Here is a 24212-nt window from a genome sequence, read left to right as displayed (position 1 = left end):
AGTCATCGTAGCTGATGAACATAAAACAATACTTAGACTTAGCAGAGTAGCTGTCTTTCTGAACTTCATTTAAAAAGAACAGCAAAACAGCTAAACCTCCAGACAGTAACAGCAACATTCCACTTCTCCTCTGAACGCTGAAGTCCCTTCTGCCATAGGGATATCCCCCAGATTCCTTCCTTTCTTCATTCTGGTTTACATAACTCCCACCTTGAGTCCTCCTTGGAATGTTGTGAGACCCAGCGGTAACAAATCTGACGTGTGCTAGGACACTTTTCTTCAAATACCCTTATGTACAGCGGTCTTTCATTACCACTGACTCATTACTTGTTTCTGTGTTAATCTTCTTAAACTAGCCATCCACTAGTACATTTTTAACCCTTCCAGGTTAGTACATTAAAAGGACCTGTTATCAATTTACATATGTGTGTATATAAATATGTGCATACACACACACACACACACACACACACACACAGTGGATGTAAAAAGTGTACACACCCCTGTTAAATTGCCAGTTTTTTGTGATATAAAAAAAATAGACCCCAGTAAATCATTTCACACAATTTCCCACCTTTAATGTGACCTATAACCAGTACAATTCAATTGAAAAACAAACAAATCTGTTAGGGTGAAAAATATTAAAAATAAAAAACGTACAATAAGCTGATTGCATAAGTGTGCACACCCTTAAACTAATACTTTGTTGAAGCACCTTTTGGTTTAATTACCGCATTCAGTTTTCTTGGTTACACACCTGCCATCAATTAAAGAGACTATGATTAACCCCAAATAAAGTTCAGCTGTCCTAGTAGGATTTTCTTGACATTTACTCATTTGCCTGCTACAGCAAACGCCATGGTTCGCAGAGAGCTTGCAAAGCATCAAAGGGATCTCATTGTTGAAAGGTATCAGTCAGGAGTCAAAAAAAATTCAACAGCATTGGATATACCATGGAACACAGTGAAGACAGTCCTCAAAAAGTGGAGAAAATATGGGACAACAGTGACATTGCAAAGAACTGGACGTCCCTCAAAAATTGATGAAATGGCAAGACGAAAACTGGTCAGGGAGGCTGCCAAGAGACCTATAGCAACACTGAAGGAGCTGCAGGAATTTTTGGCAAGTACTGGTTGTGTACTACATGTGACAACAATCTCCCTTATCTGGACTATGGGGTAGCAAGATGGAAGTATACATCTCAACCTGTTAGAGCAAGAAATCTGGACAAAGACACAAATAAAAGCAGGACAAAGGCCCAAAAATAGGGACAGTTTTTAAATATTGCTCTTACAAACTTAGAAAGTTGATAGAATAACAGGTTTTTCATTAGCAAGACTTTTCTGCAGGGTATGAAGTTTGAAACTTCAGTGTCTGTCATTATTTTTTAACTTCAATCTTTAATGATTTGCCACTGATTTGGCAGAAAACCACAATTGTATGAAAAATGGACAAAAAATATGAGGCAAAAATCTGCATATTCTGTGAAAATCTGTACAGTTGAAAGGTATGGATGGAAGCCTTTTCTTACACAGAAAAACATCTAGGCCTGGCTAAAATTTGGAAAACAATATGTCATGTCTCCCAAAAGCATGTGGGAAAATGTGTTATGGTCTGATGAGACCAAGGTTGAACTTTTTGGCCACAATTCCAAAAGGTACATTTGGCGCAAAAACAGCACTTCACATCACCAAAGGAACACCATCCCCATGGTGAAGCATGGTGGTGGCAGTATCATGCTTTGGGGTTGCTTTTCTTCAGCTGGAACTGCAGCTTTCGTTAAAGTGGAGGGAATTATGAACAGTTCCAAATACCAGTCACTTTTGGCCCAAAACGTTCAGACGTCTGCTAGAAAGCTGAAGATGAAGACGAATTTATCCTTTCAGTGCGACAGTGACCCCAAGCATACATCCAAATCAACAAAAGAATGGATTCACCAGAAGAAAATTAAAGTTTTGGAATGGCCCAGCCAGAACTGATACATAAATCCAATAGGAAATCTGTGGGGTGATCTGAAGAGGGCTGTGCACAAGAGATGTCCTCGCAATCTGTCAGATTTGGTGTGCTTTTGCAAGGAAGAGTGGGCAAATATTGCCAAGTGAAGATGTGCCATGCTGACAGACTCATACACAAGAAGACTGAATGCTGTAATTAAATCAAAAGGTGCTTCAACAAAGTATTAGTTTAAGGGTGTGCACACTTATGCAATCAGCTTATTGTATGTTTTTTATTTTTTATATTTTTTCCCGTAACAGATTTGTTTGTTTTTCGATTAAATTGTACAGGTTATAGGTCACATTAAAGGTGGGAAAAGTTTTGAAATGATTTATTGTGGTCTCATTTTTTTATATCACAAAAACCTGGCATGTTAAAAGGTGTGTGTACACTTTTTATATCCACTATACACAGCATTTTTTTGACTTGAAACATCACTGCATTTTTTTTATTCAAATGCTAATATTTCTGACAATTAGAATGTTTTTGCCACTGTCAAATTGTGAAAAGGACACTTGGCATTCATGTCATTGTGCGATAGGCAGCACAGAACTTTTGGTTACTGTACTAAGTTAAGTGGAACTCTGATAAATGTAAACATTTTGGCTCATAGTATACTGTCTGAGGTGCAGTCTTGACTTGTAGCCACTGTTTGGAACTTGCATACTCTACCTTTGTCTGTATAGGTTTTCTTTGTATGGTCTGGTTTTCTTCAGCCTTCCAAAGTATGCTGGTTGATCGGCCACTCTAAAAGTTCCATATATACTGCATGTACCATTGCCCTTATTGCCCAGATCATAGCTGAAAAGGGTAGAGTCCTCCATCCCTTGAACAGCTATTTTCTGGGCTGCCAGACCTATGATGCACAGGGAGATGCCTTATCACTCTGCCAGCAGACCAGTAGCGTATTACCATTGTTGTAAAACTAAATATCTGGCACTGATAAATGCTTAATAGATTTCTTATTGTATTTATGTTTTCTGTTTTATTTAGTTCATTTAAGAGGAATAGGTCTTCTGAGAGTGATTAAAGGCCCCTTTTCACTGGCAGCCCAGGGAGAAAAGCTCCACAAGAAAGAAAAAAAGAAATGAAAACAAAATCCACAATAATATAATCAGATTAAAAGTCTAATACAGTAAAGCTGCAAAATTTTAGGATGTTGGCAACACAGGAAAAACATAATGTAGTAGAGACACCTGATACAATAAAGCTATACAATATAAAGACTTTATAAGTAAATTGAAAATTTTAGTATTCCAGTAAAATAATTTTTAACACTACTGTAAGGATTATTTTACTGAAATGATACTACATATTTTACTTTACATATAAATTCCTAATAGCTTGTGTAGTAGACACACCTGATACAATAAAGCTGCACAATATTAGGAATTTATTAGTAAAGTGATAGTATTATTTCAGTAAAATAATCTTTACAGTAGTGTTAAAGAAACATATTAGCTTATTTTGTTTTTAGTATACAAGGTGATTAATGTTATGCTTGATTCACATTACAAGTATTGGTTGGGTCAGTTAGTACATAGATGAAAACAGTGCAGTTGATGTTAGATTACTGTAGACGTAGTATTAGAAGCAGTGTGTTTGTGACTGGTAGCAGGAGAATGTAGAGATGAAAACAGAGTTGTTTGAAAGTAAAATGTTTATAGTGTGTTGTTGCATGATGTAATGCTAGGATATGAAGAAATCAAACTTTTGGGAGAGATGAGGGGAAAAAAGGAAAACTTGTGATCGTGTAGGTGGTTTCTGTCTTTGGATATTTTGGTGTAATTAAGAACATTTTTTTGCTGTCTTTAACATGGTTCTTGAAATTTTTTTTGTAAAAGTGTTTGCTTGTTTTAATTTTTTTTTACGTCATGTGCATTTTATTATCTACCAAACATTTGTCGACAGTTATTTATTTATTTAATTAATTAGTTATTTTTTTGTTTTTTGTTTTTTGTTTTATTTACCATAAATGTCCAGTTAAGACCAGGCCCATTTTCAGGGAAGGCCCAGGGAGAAAAGCTGTTTGTGCATTAAACTGAGGAATAATACTTTATACTATTACATTTTTCACATTCTGTGCAAATACTAAAACATTATAGGAACATAACATGAAAACTTACAGTATACATTTCTAGTTAGTAGTAAGACATAGTAAGAAAGTTTGACGTGTGCACTTAATACTTATTTGGAATGGCACATTTTAGGAGAGTTTAAACAATGTTAAGTTTCAGTGCTGAGATTGTTCAACATATTGGTTAACATGACTGTTACTTGGATTAATTAGTTTTTATTTTTCAGTTCTTAAAGTTTTAGGCCTAATTCTTATACTGTCATTGTCGCCTCTTTTTAATATAACTCTAGCCTTTTATGAGTTGCCGTTTTTCTCTGCACATCAAGCTGTGCTTTTCTGGGTGTCTCCTCATTGCTAACAAGTCTGTATCAAGGATTGTTGCCTTAAATAGTGCATCTTTCACAAGGTTTAATGGTTTTAATAAATACACACTCTTATGGCATGTGTGACAGGCTTGCAGTTTGTGTTCGAAATGACAGCATATTCTGCTCTTTGAAGCATTTCTGTCAGAGAGTGCAGTCTGTATAGCAGTTTTAATATTGCTTGACGGTTCTATTTTGGTGTATTGACAGACTAAAAAGTATCAGTCTGTTAGTATTAGAATATTAGATAAGAGCCACATTCCTCAGAAAAGGTTGATATTCTTTTAGTTTGCTGCCAGCCTTGACTTTTGTTTGCAGCTCTTGACAATAGATGCAAGTGAGTTAGGCCAAGAAGGTTCAGCTTCAGAGCATGTATTTATCACATCAGAATGTTTGTGACTGAACAGTAAGCTTTTCATATTTTTTGTATGGGTACTGAGATTCTTTCAGTTATTTTTAAAAATTCAAGAAATACGTTTACTAGTACCAAATGACTCTGACATTTTTCCCAATTCAGAGAGAGGAGTGGATGACTTTAGACTTCATGTCTTTGAAAGCCAAGTCAGTTGCAACACTTAAAGCTGAAAAACAGAAAGAAAAGCTACTTGAGCAAGAACAGGAAAAAGCACGTGAACAGGTATGGAATTTTAACTGAATATCTGTATTTGTCATCTTCAGAAAGGATTTATTTCTTTTTTATTATGTATGTCTTTCTGTCCTTCACAATATGACACACCCATTTTCCATTAAAATTAATACTTTCAGTGTCTTTAAGTTAGTTTAGTTGCATTTGGAAGTGAATAACTTTGCTAAGCAATACAGTCTTCAGGAGGCATTTTAATTTTTTCCTAGTTGTTTTGTTTCAGTTCTTTTTACCTGATGTGAGCCATTCTTTGGCTAGCAGTTGGATTTCTGCCTACAGTGCTGGTCTTGTTGGTTCTGGTTACTTGAGAAATAACTGCACTGAAATGATAATTATCCACAAGACGGCTTGCTATCTTTGTGATTTTATGGTAAGAATTTTTTTCCATTATTTTTGGCTCCTTCCGGCTGACCATCACTACTATCTTGGCCGTTTTTTGTCTGCTGGGTCATACTCAATTAGCTACAGTTTACTAGTGTTTGGGGACACTGATGTGATCAAGGCTTTCTGGGGGCATCATACTGCTACAGGGGAGTGTTTACCTCCATAAGAACATGCTCACGTTGTTTGCCTGTACCGCCCTAGAGAAAGGTATGTAGTTGGCTACACTGGCATATTGTCCATACTTCCAAGTGAGACTTAGTCACAGCCATGGCCTACTGTGAGCACCCCCCCCCCCCTGCCAAAATGGGCATATCCACCATCTGTTTGTGCACCAAGCACCCAAGCTTCTGTTTATACACTAGTCATCTGGGCTTTATCCCTCTACACTGTTGATCTCAACTTTTACATTTTGAGTTGAGGCACAGCAAAAAACAATTGGAGAAAAAGGCCTCAAACTAACTTTTGAAATAATAGCACTATTAACACAACTTTTTAAACAATTCCCATTTTTAGTATGGATTGAGGAAAATTAGTGGCATTCCTAAGAATGAGGACAGTTTAGAGTTGCGCTGTACACCACTGACACAGGTTGCATGATTGTTAAGAAAGGTGTTAAAAAATGGTGTGGGTTCAAGTTTGGCTTATCATTTTTCTTCAGTTAGAGGGTGAGTGATGCAACTCACTACTGTCTCAAGAATATGAAAAGGGAATCCCTCTCAACCTGGAAATATCAAATGTCTGGACAAAGGACAGTGCAAAAGTAGGTACAATTGACCAAAACTCGGGATGCTGATTAACAGAAAATGTACATACATATTCATGTAACACCACCCACTCCTGTAGAACTGTGGGATACCAACATGAAGCTTGAGGTCACTAAATAATAATAAATGGCAGACATTTGAATTTCAGACTTAATATCCCTCAGAAAATACATAATAATGCAAAGCAAAACAGGATTAATATTTAAAATCTGCCCCTATTTTTGGGCCTTTGTCCTACCATTATTTTTGGCTTTGTCCATATTTCTTTCTCTGAGAGATTGAGAGGTATGAACAGGATGTGTGTTAGCATGCAGTTTCTAAAGGTTGTGAAGTCTGAAACTCAAGTGTTTATCATTATTCGCTGACTTAAATCCTCAACGATTTGCCAGAAAAAACACAAATTTTATTTGGAACAGACCAAAAATATGAGGCAAAAATCTGGGCATTCTGTGAAAATCTGGACAGTTGAGAGGTATGTATATCATAAATCTTATTACCATACTGTGAAGACAAGAGTTCCACATGGATTTACACTCCGTTCCCTACTTTTCATGCTATTTTCCAGTGATATGAAAGTTTACACAAGTAACTACACTATAATGCAGTATGAAAAATATTACTACATGCTGAGACGTAAAGGCCTTAAGTAATGTACTCCAACCTGATCTGGTTAAACTCCAGATGGCTAACTATAGGAGATGTGTACTGCAACATAAAAGCATCACAAACATAGTTTCGTACTAGGCTACCTGCCCTAAACTGCTGTTTTAAGCCCAGCCACTATCCTGTGGCCTGGATCATAACCTGTACCTTCTGTCTATGAAGTGAAGACTTTAACTGTTATGTTACACTTAACCCCAGCAGTGTTTTTCCCCTAATAGTCTAGTAACTTAGAAAACTCAAATGTACACAAAGGAAATGAATACCAGAAAATATCTGAATGGGATAAGTTATTCTTTTTTAAAGGAATTTTTGTATTAATTTAACATACTTACAAAATATACACAGAAAGGAAGAAATTTAGCATCACAGGATAAGTTCTTCTAACCCTTAATTTCAAACTTTTATTTCAAGGAGCATGTAAATACAATAGTTAAAACTATTTAAATCAAAACCTGTCGGTGTTGTATAGAGTAAAACAGCTGGTTACAAAAATGTGTTATGCCCTGTACAGGGAAAGTCAAACATCCAAACTATTCTACAGTTTAAATGTCAGGAAATCTTCCCCACTTGGCAGGAGTCCAAGTTCCACATCAGAATATCTTCAGTGGTTAGACTGAAGAAGAGGTTTGTTTTTCCTGCTGTGACGGGGTGCCGTAGCACACTGAATCAAGATGGGATTTAGGCATTACAGCTGCTTAGACTGAAAGACGGGGAATTAACATTTTGATGTACGGCAATACTAACAATGGCATTTTAGATGGTATATGTAATGTGACAAAGCTTAATGTGATATACCATATGTCTTTTTTTTACGTTTTAACTGTGGTGGTGGTGCTGCGATAGTGTTGTCGCCTCATAGCAAGACGTTGTCCCTTTCGATTCTCAGCTAGCGCGTCTTCTGTGTGGAGGCATACGTGAATGGGGCATGCCTTCATTGAAGGTTGTGCGTCAGGGCTGGTAACCCGGTACGTAAAAGTCCACTACCAATCATTAGCGGACCGGAGTTCCGCTGTGGCGACCCCTAACCTAAAAGCCGAAAGACACAAACAAAGCTAGAATAGGTAGTGCTATCGCCATCTACCCAGAGCACAACTAAATGGCATTGCTCTTAAATAATTCATTTTTTTTTTTCATTCTGATGTGTTCAGTATGACATAATTGATCAGTGAAGCAGTAGAAACTGTTGTAATTTCCAACAGTTCTTTTCTGCCTAAAAGAAACATTACTGAAAAAGACATGACTTTTGATTCAAAGTGCAGTAATTAAAAGAAAATATAGGATGCAGTTTACCTGTATAAAATAGATTGATTGAGGCAGTCAGAGAATGTTTACAGTCAGTTTTATTTGCTGCGATGCTGTTCCAGCTGTAATCTGGTATTGTGGTTGTGCACGTAACAGCAAGTTTGTAAGCATAATTTAGTTTAATTTATTTTTTAACAATGGTAGTGAACTGATCTACTTGGCCCCAAAAGAAGAAAGTAACAGTATGCCACAAACACTTGTAAATGAATGTACCTGCTATGGCGACGGCACATTGGCTTATCAGTGATGAAAAACTAACCCCTTCTTAGGTCATTTTTTTAAAACGACGGACTGGAACAAAGAATAATGGCAAAGATATACTGATACCATTAACACACTGACCTCCAGTACCAAGATGGCGTGAATGCCATCACATAAGATTTCTTTAAAAAGCAGTTTATGGAATTAGCGAGACATAAAAAATGGAAACTAAAATAGACTTTCCAACTCGATCATGACTTACAGCATCAAGAGACAGCCTAACCTTGAAATGCCATGTAGGTGTCTTATCTTCTTAGCCTCCAGCAAGTTCTAATGGATCCTTTCTGTACTAAACACAAACTAGTGCAACCTATATGAAAGCACAAACAACTGAAAAAATGCAATGATGCATCTCTATGCCTTCAACAGCTTTACAGCTCAATATACGTAAGACAAGTACAAATTCACCTAGAAATTGCTAAATTATTTTTACCATCAGAATCACAAATATAAGACAGAAATCTGACAGAAATCTGGCAAAATGCACCCCTGACCACTTGACCTCATAATGGTCAGTAGCCCCCAGTAGCAAGAGAATGAATGAGCTGTGAAAGTGTCAACTGCCCCCTTTCTTGGCTCATTTTATACTGATTCTACTAAAAATGTGATCTGAATATTATCATTTTGATACATAAGTATCCCCAGTCCTTCATAATGCATACAGTTATTGCTTCTTAGTTTTATAAACCAAAACAAATTATAAAACAACACTGTCTGCGTTATAAGTGCATGTCTGCATAATTGCAAGAAAATAACAGTTTCTCTGCAATTTATATTGCATTAAAAAAATAATGAAAGAAACTGGGAAACTTTTTAAAAAAAAGTAAAAATCACATGCGGTGTTCCTCTAAGAAGCCATCAGTCCTGCTGTGTACTAAAGTATAGCTAAATACAAAGGCATCAAAATAAGCAACTGCTAGCAACAGCACTCACCATCCACAGTTTGAAACTCCAGCACCATTCTCTGAGTCCAACAGGCAGTCAGGCACTTCCTCATGAAGCTGATGTTGTCATGCATGCCCCTGCACATGGATGACATTGTAGGATATGCTGGCGATGCCTGAAGATGTCAGCTGTAACATGAAATTGTAAAAAAAAAAAAAACAGGAATTCAACGGGCCACGCACCCAATTATTATCCCCTTAAAACCGGTAAATATTGAGGAATTTGGTATGGTTGAGAGGTATGGAAAAGGGCTATGCCAACAAGGCTGAAAAAGAAAAAAAATAGTTTTTTGGATCAGCAGGAGGGTTGTTACCTGCTTCCATTATCCACTCTTTTTAAAGCCAAGCTTTACTGTATTTTGAAGACTGAATACTTGAACTTGCAAAAAAAAGAACACACTTAGGAAAGATGGAGCCTTTTAATAAAGGAAGAGAGATTGGTTAAAGGTATATTCCTTTAGTAAATGTGATTTGCTCATTTGGTATAAAAAGAGAGCACATGATGGAATAAATTCTGGTTTGCTATATCTTTTATTGGATTTATACAGAATTATCAACACTTTTATTAACATTACTTGTTTGGTTCTTGTCTTACAAAGCAGTTAGAAGACTTGTTTATCATTAAACTGATTTAAGGACACATTTAATAATTTAATTTTTATTACTTTTTCTGAGCATCTAAATAAGTGTACAGCTACTTGCACACATGTATGAGTGGTACTGGTTTAATGCTTTATTCTTGCTATGCTGACACATTTGAGATCCTAATCAGTCATGTGTATATTACATATGGAGTGTTTCTGTGTTCTAAGCAACCAAAAGTTATTTTATTATGCCCTCTTTTTTGTTTCAGATTATGTTCCCCCCCCATGCTAATGATTGATTTTTTGGACCATATTGGTTCATATTATTCAACAAAAGAATGACTGCCTTGAGTGTCCTTCAATGGCTTTACACATTTATTTGCTAGGGATATTTCTGCGTCTGTCTGTCATACCTCAATTTTAAATGCAGTGCAGACTGAGTATGTGGGTGAAACTAGCACCTGATTCTTTATATACTACCCTCTTTACAAAGGGTTACTCAAATGATAAAACATAACATCCGAGGTTATACCTACCTTATCAGCATTTTCATCCCAGTTACCTTTTTATCAGCTCTGCTGTATTCCCTCTGATGGACTTAGCTGGTCTCATGCCGGTATTCTGTGGAAACTTTGTAGGTTCACAAGGCACATGTATGTTCCTGTAATTGCTAGGAGCCTTCTTCGGTTCTTCTTTCCATTGCCTTCTAGCTTTGCTGAAGAGTTCAAGGCCTGTTGGCCGTTGAGGAACTTGATACTCTGGATCTTATGTTGGAAGTTAAAGATGCCATTGTCATTATCCATTTCATTTTAAAGGTATGGATTGATGGGATGAGTGCAGTTGGGGGGGGGGGGTAATTTCCAAGAGTTGAAGTCGCCATGTGAAGCTATCATGTTTTGTAGTACAGCTGATATTTATTTTAATTGACATATTGCAAGTAGTAAGTGGTCCTTGAATGCTGTGTATTTCAGACAAAGGTATTCTCTAAAAAGATGTTAAAATACAGAGGAGAGAATGAGGTATTGTAGTCTTTGGCTGTAGGACAAACCTTGAAATCCTTCAGGCTTGCTTGTGAAAAATTGTTGCACCTTCTTCATTTACACGCAGTGGTATTTAGATAAGCTACAGAACAAGGTACATCATTCTATAAGTGGACTAATAAGAGCTATATACAAGGATAGTTACCTTCCTGGCATGTCTGATGACCCCATGGAGGACTGGGTGAACATCTCTTTATGCTGTACAGGTGTTAGCAGCTTTATTGCTATCAAATAAAAGTCCATCATTTACAAGAGCTGCCAAGATCCTTTTCTAATTTGTCATCTTTTAGTTTCAGCTTATCAGTATTATATAAAACTGGCAGTTGTGGCAATTTTATTTGCCAAATTCCAGAATATTATTGACAGTGAAGGTAAATCCTCCTGCACTGTTTGTGTAATGTTAAGTGCCATTTAAAGGGAAGCTGTGTCAGCAGGATTAAAAACAGTGCACCTAACTTTGTGATCATGTATATATTTGAAGAACCAAATGGTGGATTTATTTTTGACTTATGAGAAAAAGATGTCAAAAAGAAGTGGCCCGGTGACAGGGGATGGTGAGGATAGGATTGCTCCTGTTCTTATCTTTTGTGATTGACCATGTAACCAGAGTTGACCCAAATTATTTTGCTTCAGTTCTTTTTGATCCATATGTTATGTTGACTCCTTTAGTTAGATTAAGGTATTCTGGGCAATAAAGTTTCATCCAGTGCAGCAGTCACATTTGCAAAGAAATTTATAAGATTAAGCATACAAGATCTACTTCTGATAAAACTGTAGTGAGGTTAAGCCTTGGAAAAAGAGTTTTCCTTTATCTACCTGAATAACTTCTGTGATGATTCTGTCCATCACCTTCACGGAGTCCTTGTCAGCCTGATTAACATATAACTGGAGTTCATGGATGTGCCTTCTATGGCAAGACAACAATTAAGTGTTTGTTTCCAGATGTCATGGATATATATTCAGGTTTTAATGTTGTATTAAGCAGATGTATAAAATAATATATTTGCCAGTATTTGATTGCTTAGGTTATGCTTCCTCGTATTATATTTGGTCCTGTGGAATTGGTGTTTCTGACCTTACTTATTGCCATAAGAGACCATTTCCAGTGTTATTTTGGATGTGTTTGTGCTGTAGTGAGGAAAAGCTAATGGGGTTCTCTTCTGAAGAAGTTCATGAAGAATAAATTTGAACGAAAGTACTGAAGAATTGTGTTCGCTCCTTCATTCCGTCTACAGCTTTTGGTTTGAGTTTCATTTAACAATAAGGATAACATTGTTAACATTGTTAAACCCAGCAGTGCTGAACTATCAGAGGAGGCTGTAAGGGAGTTGAAAAAAACAGAAGTCTTCCATTTTTTCCTAAACACAGGAACAGTTGATCTTTGTTTAAAGTATGAAAGTTTATTTTTATTTTTGTGTATATTTCTTTAGCTGAAGGTAGTGCACTGATAAATACTGACCAGTTTCAGGCTCAGCATGTATGAAGTACAAAATATTTCACAAATGGGTAGTAGGCATTTCATTGATGTGAAATTAATTGAAATGGGATTCATCAGTCAGATTTAGTCAAATCTCAGTTCTGTCAACAGCAGGCAGAGAGATGTTGTACAGCTGTGTGGATTAGGATTTTTCTTCTTATCCCTGGCCCCCAAGGGTTGGACAGTCTCAGAATTTGATGTAGGGACATGGAGGTGCCGGGATGCTTGCTCTTTCACACGAAAATCCTTAATCTGATGTTGGCTATTCCATCCGTTCCTCAGTGGTTGGGTCTCCATATCTGACTTCAGCCACTGTAGACTTTGTATCCAAAGCTCAGGCTCCTCCTTTTACCAATCATCCCGTCCTGCCCTTGAAGGTCACTCCAGATCACATTTACCCCTTATTCATTTCTGACATGGTGTCCACTACTCAGGCTTGCCTTAGCTAAGCACTGATCGTTTGACAATTTTTTGTATACCTTTGAGGTTTTTTACATTTATACTCTTGTTAGCATTTAGGTAGTGTTTGTTTTAATCATTTTACTTTCTTGTTAGCTACTGTTAACTATCTAGTTAGAGCTTGGTCTCTCTCTCTCTCTCTCTCATATGCCTTTGGTGCTCTTTCTGTCATTTGATAGCTTTGCCAAGTAGTGTAGTGTTATTTAGATTTTAGTTGTTTTTTTTTTTTATTAAACAGGAAATATCTTTATTTAATTGTCATCTATGACATAGACAATCATACATTTATATAAATGAAAACAAACCATATTGATATATTTTCAGTTGCAAACATTGTACATTATAATTTTTTATATAGTCATTGTCAGTCAAACATTACATAGCTCATTCAATTCCGGTCTTCACTTAAACCTCATTCCTTCTCCAAAACATTATTCTGCATGTATTGTTCCCAGATTCACATTTTTTCTCTGTAATTTGCTCCTACCCTTTTCCAAAGATCCCACTTCCAGTTATTTTACCACTGTTACCATTTTCACTACTTTTACTATGGTTGGCTTAGACTTTGATTTCCATTTTCTAATAATTACTTTTTTTAGCAGCCACCAGAATTTATCTCTGTAAGGCCTTACTATGTCTAGGCAATTCCAATTTTGTATCACAGCTCAAAAATAATTTTTAGTTTTACCAATTTGCTCACCAACTAATTCTGACAGAACAGTCTGCAGGAAGAGTTTAAAGTCTTCCAATTCATTACTCCACCCCCCCCCGGCAAAAAAAATATGTATGTTCCCAGTTACCTCTTACTTCCCCATCACACCTGCAACATTTGCAATTTTGGAGTCTGCTTGGGATGTAAAAATACCTTTGCAAACCATCTAAGCAAATATCTTGGATCTTCTAGACTTTGTTGCATATTTGGGAGCCATACATATAGCTTCCCATTGTTTCTTTTTTGAATTGATTATCCAGTATCTCTCTCCAATCCTTTCTGACCTCCTTTGATTGATTCCTATACTTATTATGCAATATTTTGTGCCCTACTAATTATTCCATTTTTAACTGCAGCTTCTGTTCTTGATTATACTAAAAACTCTGCCAGTGCTGGTCTTTCACTTAGGCTGGCTCTATTCCTTTCTCTTTGTCTATACTCTGTTTTCAGCCCTTGATAGGGAAGGCAATCTCTAGCCTGCAGTCTAAATGAATTATTGGCTTCTTCCCATTGTGTTTACATTTCCCTTCTTAATTATTTTCCCCCAGTACCTTGATTTCTTTGCCAGTTTTCTCCAGTAAATTCCATCCCTCTTGCCTTTTCTCTGCACTGCTAATTGCAGTCATCCCTAGTGGCAGAGAATCTCTTTTCTCCATTCCCATGTTGGCTTAGTTCTTAGAATACTTTCTGCTTTTTATTCTGTATGGTTATTGTTGTTCTCATTAAGGATCTGCATTCAGAATCCCAATTATCTCTCCTAATTTCTTGAGCCCCCCCCATTTCATTATCATCCTTTTCCACTTTGAATTACAGCTTTCTGCTCATGCTACGTGTAGAAGCCTTAACTGTATAGCTCTGAAATACCCAATTCAAATCAGGTAATACAAAACTACCTTGTTCTATTGGAAGGATCAACTTATCCGACTTGATTGTTGCCCTCTTCCCCTCCTAGTTAAAATCCTTCAACTCTTTATTAATTGCTATCCACAACTTCTCTTCTTTTTGTTAAAAATATACCTGAACTGTGTATAAAGACTGAAGGGTCTAAAAACATTTTCATTGCTTGTATCTTGCTATGCACATCAATAAAACAGAGCTTCCAGTTTCTCAGTTTTTCTGTTATCTTTTTAGTGTCTTCCTACATATCTTTAGCTGCCACAACAAAATCATTTTTAACACATAATCCTAAGTACCTCATTTTATCAGGTCCCCTTAAATATGGCTATTGCTGAACCAGTTCGTGTTTAGGTACTCATTTTATAGCTATTGTCTTTGTTTTATCTTCATTAATTTTGTATCCCAAAAAGACTTGAAACTGTCTCAGAATGTTCCACAACAATGACATGTCATTTTCTGGTTTTATTAGTTACTAAATAAGATCATCTGCAAATAAAGCCAACTTTTCTTGATTGCCATACCAATGCTATCCCTGAATTTCTGAGTCCGTTATTTTCTTTGAAAATGGTTCTAAATATAATGCAAATGACAGAGGAAGAGGGCACACCTGCCTGGTTCCTCTGTTCAAACAGAACTTATCAGAGAGCCCCCCCCCACACGGACTTCATTTTTGCCTCAGATCCCTCGTACTGTACATCCTCCTAATTAACCGTATTGCTTTTGTTAGGGAATGCAAATGCTTCCATTATCCTACTCTTAAAATCCACGCTTACTCTTTTTGAATGTTTTCTTTGCATCAACATCCACCCTGCATCATTATTTTTCTATTAATGTTGTCAAATATTTGTCTCCTGTACACAAAACCACATTGAACTGTATCTGTCAATGTTGGCAACATGTTTACCATTCTTTTAGGTATTGTAGACATAAACACTTTATAGTCACAGTTTAGAATTGAAATGGGCCTACATGAAGTTGGAACTGATGGGTCTTTACCGTCTTTAGGTCTTACAGCCACCACTGCTTTCTAAGCGGATGTTGATTCTTCTCCTCCTGTTAAAATACTGTTAAACTGAATCTTCCAGATCTTTAAAACTTTCTTCTCTCCTAGCTTCCAAGCTTCCACTGGAATCCCATCTTTTGCTGGAGACTTTCCAGTAGATTGGTTATAATTTGCCACTGTTATCTCAACTCCTCCTATCTTAACTATTAGTTGTGAAGCCTCAACTACCTCTAACCTTGGCATATTTAATTCTTCCATAAATATTTTCATTTGTATTTTTTCTTGATTTCCAAATTACTCTGCTTGATTCAGAAATGTTATGAAAATCTGTAATATTTCTAAGACATCTACAGGATCTCTGGCTATTTTCCTTGTTATGGGTTCCCTAAGCTTGGCAACAACCATTTCTAATTTCTGTTGCCTGAGCCATTGTGCTAAAAGTTTCTGTGCTGTACAGTTCTTATCAAAAAATAGTAGCTTAGCAACAGTCTTTCTAAACTCATGCATATTATCCAGTAGTCCCTCATTTTCTCTTTAACACTCCACATTTGTTTCTCTTCTTGTTCTGTGAAATCCCTTCTAATATGCAATACTTTAACCTTTGTCAGTCCCTCTAAATAATTCTTGTTACTTCTTAACCATAACTTTTTGTAAAATTTCTACTCAATTTTTAAACTCCACTTTCATTTTAACCCACTCCTAGCTATATTTTCTGAAGAAATTTTTATCTTTCATAATAACTCCTGGATAATTTCCACTACCCATTCCTTAAATTCCTATCTGATTAACAGAAGCATTTTCTCAGTTTTATTACCCTGCATTTTGATTTCAGTTATTATTGGTGTGTGATTTGAAATAGTTATTGGATGTATATCAAAACTTTCAATTAAATGCACACGTTCCAGTGAAATATAATTTCTGTCTAGCCTAGTCCAGATTTTGCCCCTTGGTGAATAATATGTAAATTTTCCCCAACTCCTACTACCGAATTCACGTCTTCCGTACCAAATGTTTTTAAAACTTTCTTCAAAAATCTACCGTTATGTTATATTTTCCTTTCTATGCCCCATATTCATCCTCACTGTTGCACATCAAATTCCAGCCCCCACCTGTAAGTGATGTTCCCTGCTGAAAGCTGATTATTTCTCCCTGAGTTTTCTTGCATTCCAGTGTAGCAGTTCTCGATAGAATGTAAATACATGCCAGCATAATCCCCCTCCCTTGCCAGAAGCCCCTTACTACTACAAATCTACCATTATTACCCATTTCCCCTCTTCTATCACTGTTGGAGCTCCTGTAGCAAATAACATAAGTATTCCCCTTTTCCTTTGCCCCAGATATTCCCATGAATGTCCTTCCTGAAATCCTTTCTTCATCAAATTCACGTGCTCATTTATTTCCATATGTGTCTTCTGAAACATAGCTATTTGGACTTTGCATTTTTAATATAGGCTACTACTACTCTTTCTTTTTTGTGTATACCTGTGAGACTATTCACATTCAAAGATAATATGGAAAGTACTGCTATTATGAAAATAAGTTATTCTCACCTGTTAGTGTAACAGCTTTTTTAATGTCTAGATTCAGCATTTTGTGTTAAATGCATACAATATTTTTTAGCTGCTTCACCTTTTATGCACTTATTTCGTGCCATATCCATTTGATCATATGCCACATCTTACAAGACATTTTATTTTAATGAAATTATCAAAAAAATAACCTATTACAAACACACACTATATACATCTTCAAATAATGAAGTTCAACCCTCCTAATAGTAATAATTGTCCCAGATTGACAGCTACACTCACAGGCTTGATTTAACTTAAAATGAAGGTTATCTATTCTAAGATGCATGTTACGTCTGTGCTTCTGCTTACACTAAGTGCTGTCTGTTTTGCCTTATCTGTATTTCCTTCCAGATGTATAAAACAACTTGAATGCTTTCAGAAAACTTTGTCATTTAGCCATTGAAAGAAAAAAAGTATTCAGTTTGTATTGCCCTTATCAGCTTCTCTCTATAAAAACATGAGAATCAGATACACAGTTGCCTTCAGCTATAAGCTATTCATGTCGCACTGTGAACATTTTTTTGCTAAAGGAAAATTTTTCATTGCATTTAATTTGCTTTTATTTACTTGCTTCCACATGAAACTTATTTTTAGATCATTCGGGCCTTACACCAGTCATTTCCCTATGCAAATGTAAGAGAAAGCATATCAGTTTTACATGTATCATGCTCCTTTGTCCAGGCTTTCATTTTTTTTATACATTGCAGTGCCTATATTTCTTAAAACTGAACAAGAAGAAAGAAGTGAGAAAAAGGAACCGGTCTACTTTAGTTACCCCTATTATAGACACAAACAACTGAAAAAGCTTTACTACATAGCATGCAGTATATGTCATATTTTATAAAAATGCTGTTAAGAACAAAAACTGTTTTACTTACTGTTACCTCTTTTCTTCCTCATCCCCTCTCCTTAAAGTTCTTCCAAATATAAATGACATAAAGTTGGGTATAAGATAAAAAAAAAATCCATTTTTTTGTTCAACTGTATTTCAAAAATGTGATTGAAACTTTGTAGTCCCGCATTTATTCATGAATTCATGAGTTGCTGTTTTTATTCCTTTTGATCTCCCAACTCCAGTCTCTGGTTCATTTCCAACATCCTTCTGTTTTTTCTAGTCAACGCCTGTGTTTTTCTTCTATCTCTCAAGCACTTTTCTTTGGAACACAGGAAAAGGTTTCTCTGGCATAGTCTCTATATGAGCTTTATTATCAGAAGAATACGGCGCAGAATCCCCTTCTGTGTGATAGCTCACTTTTTGTTGGATGTACTTTTGTATTTTCCTCCTTAGCATGCTGTCCATCAAAAAAGGACTGACCATCCAGGAAGAAATATTCTAAAGGTAGCTGAATACAGCAGCTTGAATCTCTCTCCTGCTTCTCGACATTCCCTGATTGCTGGAATAAATTTACTCCTCTTCTGCCTGGTGTATAGTGAGCAATCATTTCGACAAGCACTCCACTTGTCTCCAACTTTTAGTATTTTGTCCTTCTGCCACAGTTTTGTCTGAATGAACTGTTTTTGGAGGTAAGATTGCATTAGAGGTCTAGGCTGCTTTCTCATGACCAGGTTTGGAGCATGTACACGATCTGCCATTTCAGTTAACAAATGTGTGCTGTGGAATACCAGTACAGTTGCTTATTTGTGCTTTTATAAAATAAATACAGTCTGTTCCTTCCAGTTTCTCTGGTACAGCAGAAAATCTTAGGTTTTCCCCACATGGTGTCCTCAAATTCTGCCATTTTTGAGCCATCTCTTTTTGAGCAGTCTCATACTCAGCCAGCCTTTTCTTCATTTTGACCTTTGATTTTTGCAGTTTTATCAGCTCATTTGAATGCCTACTTAAAGCTTCTTTCATTTTTTCCAGCCTTTTGTTGTTTGAGTCGATGTACTCCTCAAGTGTTTCATTTTTTTTTCCAGTAGATTACTGGAAGTCATATCTTGTACCAAAACTGGAGCTTGAACTGCTTTTTGCTGAACAGCTGCATGATTCTTCCCAGAACTTGTTTTAACCTCACCTTTTGTGGTTTGTTTTATTTCTGGGTTTCTAAATGTCTTCTTTGCTGGCATCCAGGCAGGTTTTCTTTCTGGGTTTCTAAATTTCTACTTTGCTGACATCCAGGCAGTGCACTAACTCTCCATTAACTGAAAATTACCCCAAAAGACATCTTCACTAGCTCTGTTTTCTGAGCTTTTGTTTTCACAATGGGAGAGTTGAATTTAAGCTGTTATGCACTGTATAGCCATTTTGGAAGTCCAAAGTGTTAGGTTTTTATAGTAGTTGTTATAATTTGTATTATGAATATTTAGCTGTGTGGTGCTTTGTTCTCTCTCCGTCTCTTTCTCTCTCTCTCCATCAGGCTTCAATAAATGTCTGCCCTGTGGCCACAAGATCTGCACACCAAGTGTGTGTGTATTGTCATGGAACTGCCTGTCTGGATGAACATTGCTCCAGCTGCATTGCTTTTGGTCTTCGGGCAGTTACGGAACATAGGAACAAACTTGTTCTGAAGGGGCTTTTTCCTATCTCTCCAGGAGATTTGCTCTTTACTTATTCTTTTGTATCTGGAGCTTCCTCCTCTATGAATAGGACTTCTGACAGAGAGAAGAGGGAGAAAAGTTTTGATAAACTGAATGAGAAACCTAAAGAGTCCAGGAAGTGTTCTTTGGACCATTCCTGTTCTTCACCTGTTTCTTTGGCTCCAGCTCCAAAAATTCTGAACTCTTCGGATCTGACCCCCCATCTCTGAGAGAATAGTTGTTGGATCCAATACACCTCTGCTACTGTAGCCTAAATTCTCCTTTGATCCCATTTTCCCCAGGCTATTCTCCATTCTTACAGAAGAAGACTTTTCACTGATCTTCCAGGTCCCTATCCACAGCCTCTTTGTTTCAGTAAGTACGGCCTACCTGAAGCCTTTCCGAAATGGATGTGGGTAGGATGTCGAGGAAATTCCTTGTGACCCAGATTCAGTTGGGGGGGGGGGTTATTCTGACTCCATCTACTATTGACACGTGAACTTGCATCCTTCTTGTCATCCCATTGTTGCTCCTACCCCCAATCTGCTTTCCTGGTTCCGGGACTGTGGATCCAAGTGCTACCCAGGTCTTGTCCATGTCAGATCAGAAGACCTGGTTGTCTTCTACTCTGATGGCATTTCTGATCCAGCCAGCTCTAAATGGCTCGGATTTGGAAAGATTTCTGGACAGAGGCATTGATGTTGGATTTGGGAGTGGGTCAACTCTTAAGTTTTTGGAGCCATCACTTCTTTTGTAGCCTTGAAACAACTCCGCTCCAGCTTTGGCTTTGGAGCATAGCTGAGTTGGATACTGGCATCAGGCTGGAGTGGCAGCTTTGGCCCAGCTGGGATATTTTTGGGTTCCTCTTAGATTTCTACATTTGTAGTTGTCAAGAGGCCACTCCCCCCCCTGTCTGATGAGCAGACTTTTCTTCCTCATTTGGCTCTGTCCATCCCTTATTGAATGCGTCCTGATCCTACTCATCCTGACAGTCAGCCCTGTTGAGCCTTGAGAAAGACTGTGTTCAGGGCTACCATTCTTTTTCCGAGTCCTCATTGGAACATCCCACAGTAGAGGTTCCTTGAAAGCATGCATGCAAGAGGGGCAGATTAACTCTCCTGAGGAATCATTAAACGAACACACCAACTTTGATGAGGGGAGCAGACCCCCAAATCCCCACTTGAGGTGTCTCATTCAGAAATATCTCTGAACTTTTGAGACAGAAAGTTGGGTGGTCCTCTGAAGTCCCCTCCCAGGAGGAGTCAATTTTTCTTGAAGCTTTCCAATGTGAACATGGCTAGGATGATGAGAAAGATGTTCTTCGTGTTTCACTGTTGCAGTCATCACACTTGGGTTATCTGCCTGCAGGTAGCCCCCAGTCGGCCTTAATACCAGTCTTGGGATTTCTGCGTCAGATGCTGTCGCTTCTTCCCTGACATCAGGTCGTCAGGGGTATAAAACATGCAGCTGACGCCATTACATCAGCTTTTCTTGCTGTGTGGGTGCCCAAAGCAGAAGCAGTTCGCAAGTGCCGGTCGGCCGCTACCTGAAATTTTCGAGTTTCAAACCTGAAGTCTTCTAAAGCGAAATACCCCATTGGGGATCCTTTTTTCTTGCTCTAACCGATGTCAGAAAAATGTCTTGGACATTGTCTTGTCTGTGGAAAGCAAATACCTCACAGAGATTTTCATTCTTACTGCGTCATCTGTTTAGGCCCAGACCACTACGCTCCTCACTGTTGATTTTGTGCCTTGTTCAATGCCTGAACTATTCGTCGTCGGGCTATCTTTGTCGCTAAATTCTTTCGCTCTCGTTCTCCATATTGTGAAATGGCTTCATTAAGCCACCAACTACCGATCTTCCGAAAAAAGGTAAGGATAAAGACAGAGACAGACCGCATAGGTCCAAAACTGCCGACGACGCTTCAGTTAAGCTAGTCGCCAGTCCACTGGTACTTTTTTTGCAGCCCATGATACCGGCTTCTACAGATTCGCAGGCCTCTACTGAGACCCATTCGGAGTCCAGTATGTTGCAAGATGCTTCTTCGACTATGGAACCTGTGGATGTCTCTATCTTGGATGGGTCCGGAGCCGCTGTGCAGGCACTGGCTTCTGAGAGTGTATTCAGACCTTCCAATGTTCATATTAAACAGACTACTTCATTTTTGACTAAATTTACTGAATTTCTCAGGCCCAGAGTTCGCACTACATCTAGGAAACTGACAACCAAAGTGCATTCTCAAGCTCCAATGCCTCAGAAACAAATACTTACAATGGCTGAAGACCTTATTACTTTAATTAGGGGAAGCCAGCCTTCCCCCTCTAAAAGACAAATAATTAATTTTCCTTCTGATTCTACAGATTCTGACCCCTCTGATTACCAGGACATACCCTTATCCACCTTTGAGGCTTCGGATGCAGAGGGTTCCGTTCCCTCTGCCTATCCTCCAGAGGACTTTTCTTTCGGTGAAACCTTGTATACCCCAAGAGAACATTTCTGCTGGGAATGCCAGGACTACCCTCCAGTCCAAAAAGAGACTCAGAATTTTTAGACTTGCCTCAGCACAGGCCTCTAGCTATACCCCCTGTCTTGGATATTGTTGATGATGTCTTCATGGAATCAAGTCTTACCCCGATACTTTACCTCCAACCCCTAGAAAGCCTGACAGGTACTACAGAGTACTTGATTCTCACAATTTTTTTTTTAAAAGTCCTACTGCAGACCCAGAGACCATTTCCCAGGGACATAAAGGTATTAAGGCTACTACAGCCAAAAACCCTACCCCTCTGGACAGGGATTCTAGGGCTTTAGACAGTTTAGGTAAGAAGGTATATACCTCTGCAACTCTTGCCATCAGGGCTTTAAATTGCCAGTTTCACATGTTCAAGTACCAGCAGCATATTATGGAACTAATTAAACAAAAATGTTGTCGATCCCTGATTGTGCAGAATGATACCACAATAAAAGGACAAAATGATTGACTTCAACAATTGGCTAAGCTTCTGGTGTCATTCAAAGGGGATCCAGTATCTGTCTGCCTGGGACGACATGATCGACACACCACGATGCTTTGCCAGAGATGGTCTGCACCTGTCGCCCCTGGGATTCAGGTTACTGGCTAAGGCTCTTGCCACCTCTATAGTGCCTTTTTTAGGCAAAGTTCAAAGGACAAAATCACCACCGTAACATGTACAAGCATGCAAAATCTGAAGGTAATGCTACTCAATGCTAGAAGTCTAAATCTCAAAATGCACTCTCTCGAGGCACTCCTAAAAATGGAGAACATCGATATCTGTGCAGTAACTGAGACCTGATTCAAGGCTTCAGAGAGCACCCCTGCAATACCAGGCTACAGCTCTTACCGCAATTTTCGGCCACCAAACCAGGACCGAAACATTAAAGGTGGAGGAGTATCAATATTCACCAAGGATATTCACACCACCAGGCTAGTTGCCCAACACAATGCGTCTAAAATTCTCCAGGTGCAACTAACACTAGGTAAGACTGCAATCCAAATTGTAGCTTGCTACAGATCCCCCAACATACCCCAAGATTCTCACTACACCTTTCTAAACATACTGGAAAATATTAAGATAGAACCAAGCACCCTAATACTGGGTGATTTTAACTACCCTGCCATTAACTGGGAAAACTACTAATGTACCAACACCTTTGCCCAACGGTTCTTGGAATTCATAAAGTCCAACACCCTGGATCAATTGATCCATAGTCCCACCAGGGGCTCCAATATCCTGGACCTGGTTATTACCAACATGGGAAATCGATGTTCCACACCTATGGTCACCCCTTCGTTAGTCAGGTCTGACCATAAGCTAATCACCCTTAACATCCACATCCCACCCCCCAGTAAGGAAACCTCCATAAAAAACTTCTCCAAAGCCAACTTCATGCTACTCAAGTCAGAAGTGACAAACTTCATGACACCCATGCAGATGGGAACTGAAAGTTCAACTGCTGAATCCTACACTAAGGCACTGTACGAGCACATCCACTCATGCATGAATTGTGCCATCCCAAATAGAACCAAGATGCTCTCATCCAAAAAAAGGAAGCCAATCTGGTGGTCCCCTGCCATAAACAAACTTTACAACAAAAGGAAGAAACTGTTGCAGAAAAGAGGAAAATCCCAGGATGCAAAAAACTCCCTTATCAGCCTTAATAAGAAACTGAGATCCCTCATAAAATCCTCCAAAGCTAGTTACGAAAATAAAATTGCCAAAGATTCCAAAGACAACCACAAGGCATTCTATAACTATGTCAAGAATCTAAATGGCAATGCTCAGATCTGCTCTGAGCTAAAACAGGATGGCATTAAATATACTGATCCCAAGGATATTGCCAATATCTTGGCAGATCGATTCAGTGCCAACTTCACCCCCCCTCTCACCCCCTAAATGGCCCATCTCAATACCTGAAGATTGCCAAATTCCGGTAATAACGGCCACACGGGTAAAAAATGCACTGTCCAAAGCTAAGAATACATAATCTATGGGACTAGATGACATCCCGGGCTGTGTACAACATGAACTACAATAT

The 24212-nt window shown here is 38.0% G+C and overlaps 1 protein-coding gene across 2 annotated transcripts in view; it reads left to right on the top strand.

Moving 5' to 3' along the window:
• Positions 1–24212, top strand: part of CWF19L2 (CWF19 like cell cycle control factor 2) — a 1774451-nt gene that overhangs the window by 135857 nt on the left and 1614382 nt on the right. For both annotated transcript variants that reach the window (XM_044072604.1, XM_044072603.1), the window contains exon 4: positions 4952–5071. In XM_044072604.1, the coding sequence (XP_043928539.1) occupies positions 4952–5071 (120 nt within the window). The remainder of the gene's footprint in view (positions 1–4951; positions 5072–24212) is intronic.

This window comes from Protopterus annectens, chromosome 5.part0 (genome assembly GCF_019279795.1).
Source record: "Protopterus annectens isolate FY-2018-M chromosome 5.part0, PAN1.0, whole genome shotgun sequence".
Lineage (NCBI taxonomy): Eukaryota > Metazoa > Chordata > Ceratodontiformes > Protopteridae > Protopterus > Protopterus annectens.
This window is presented reverse-complemented; position numbering and strand designations above follow the sequence as displayed.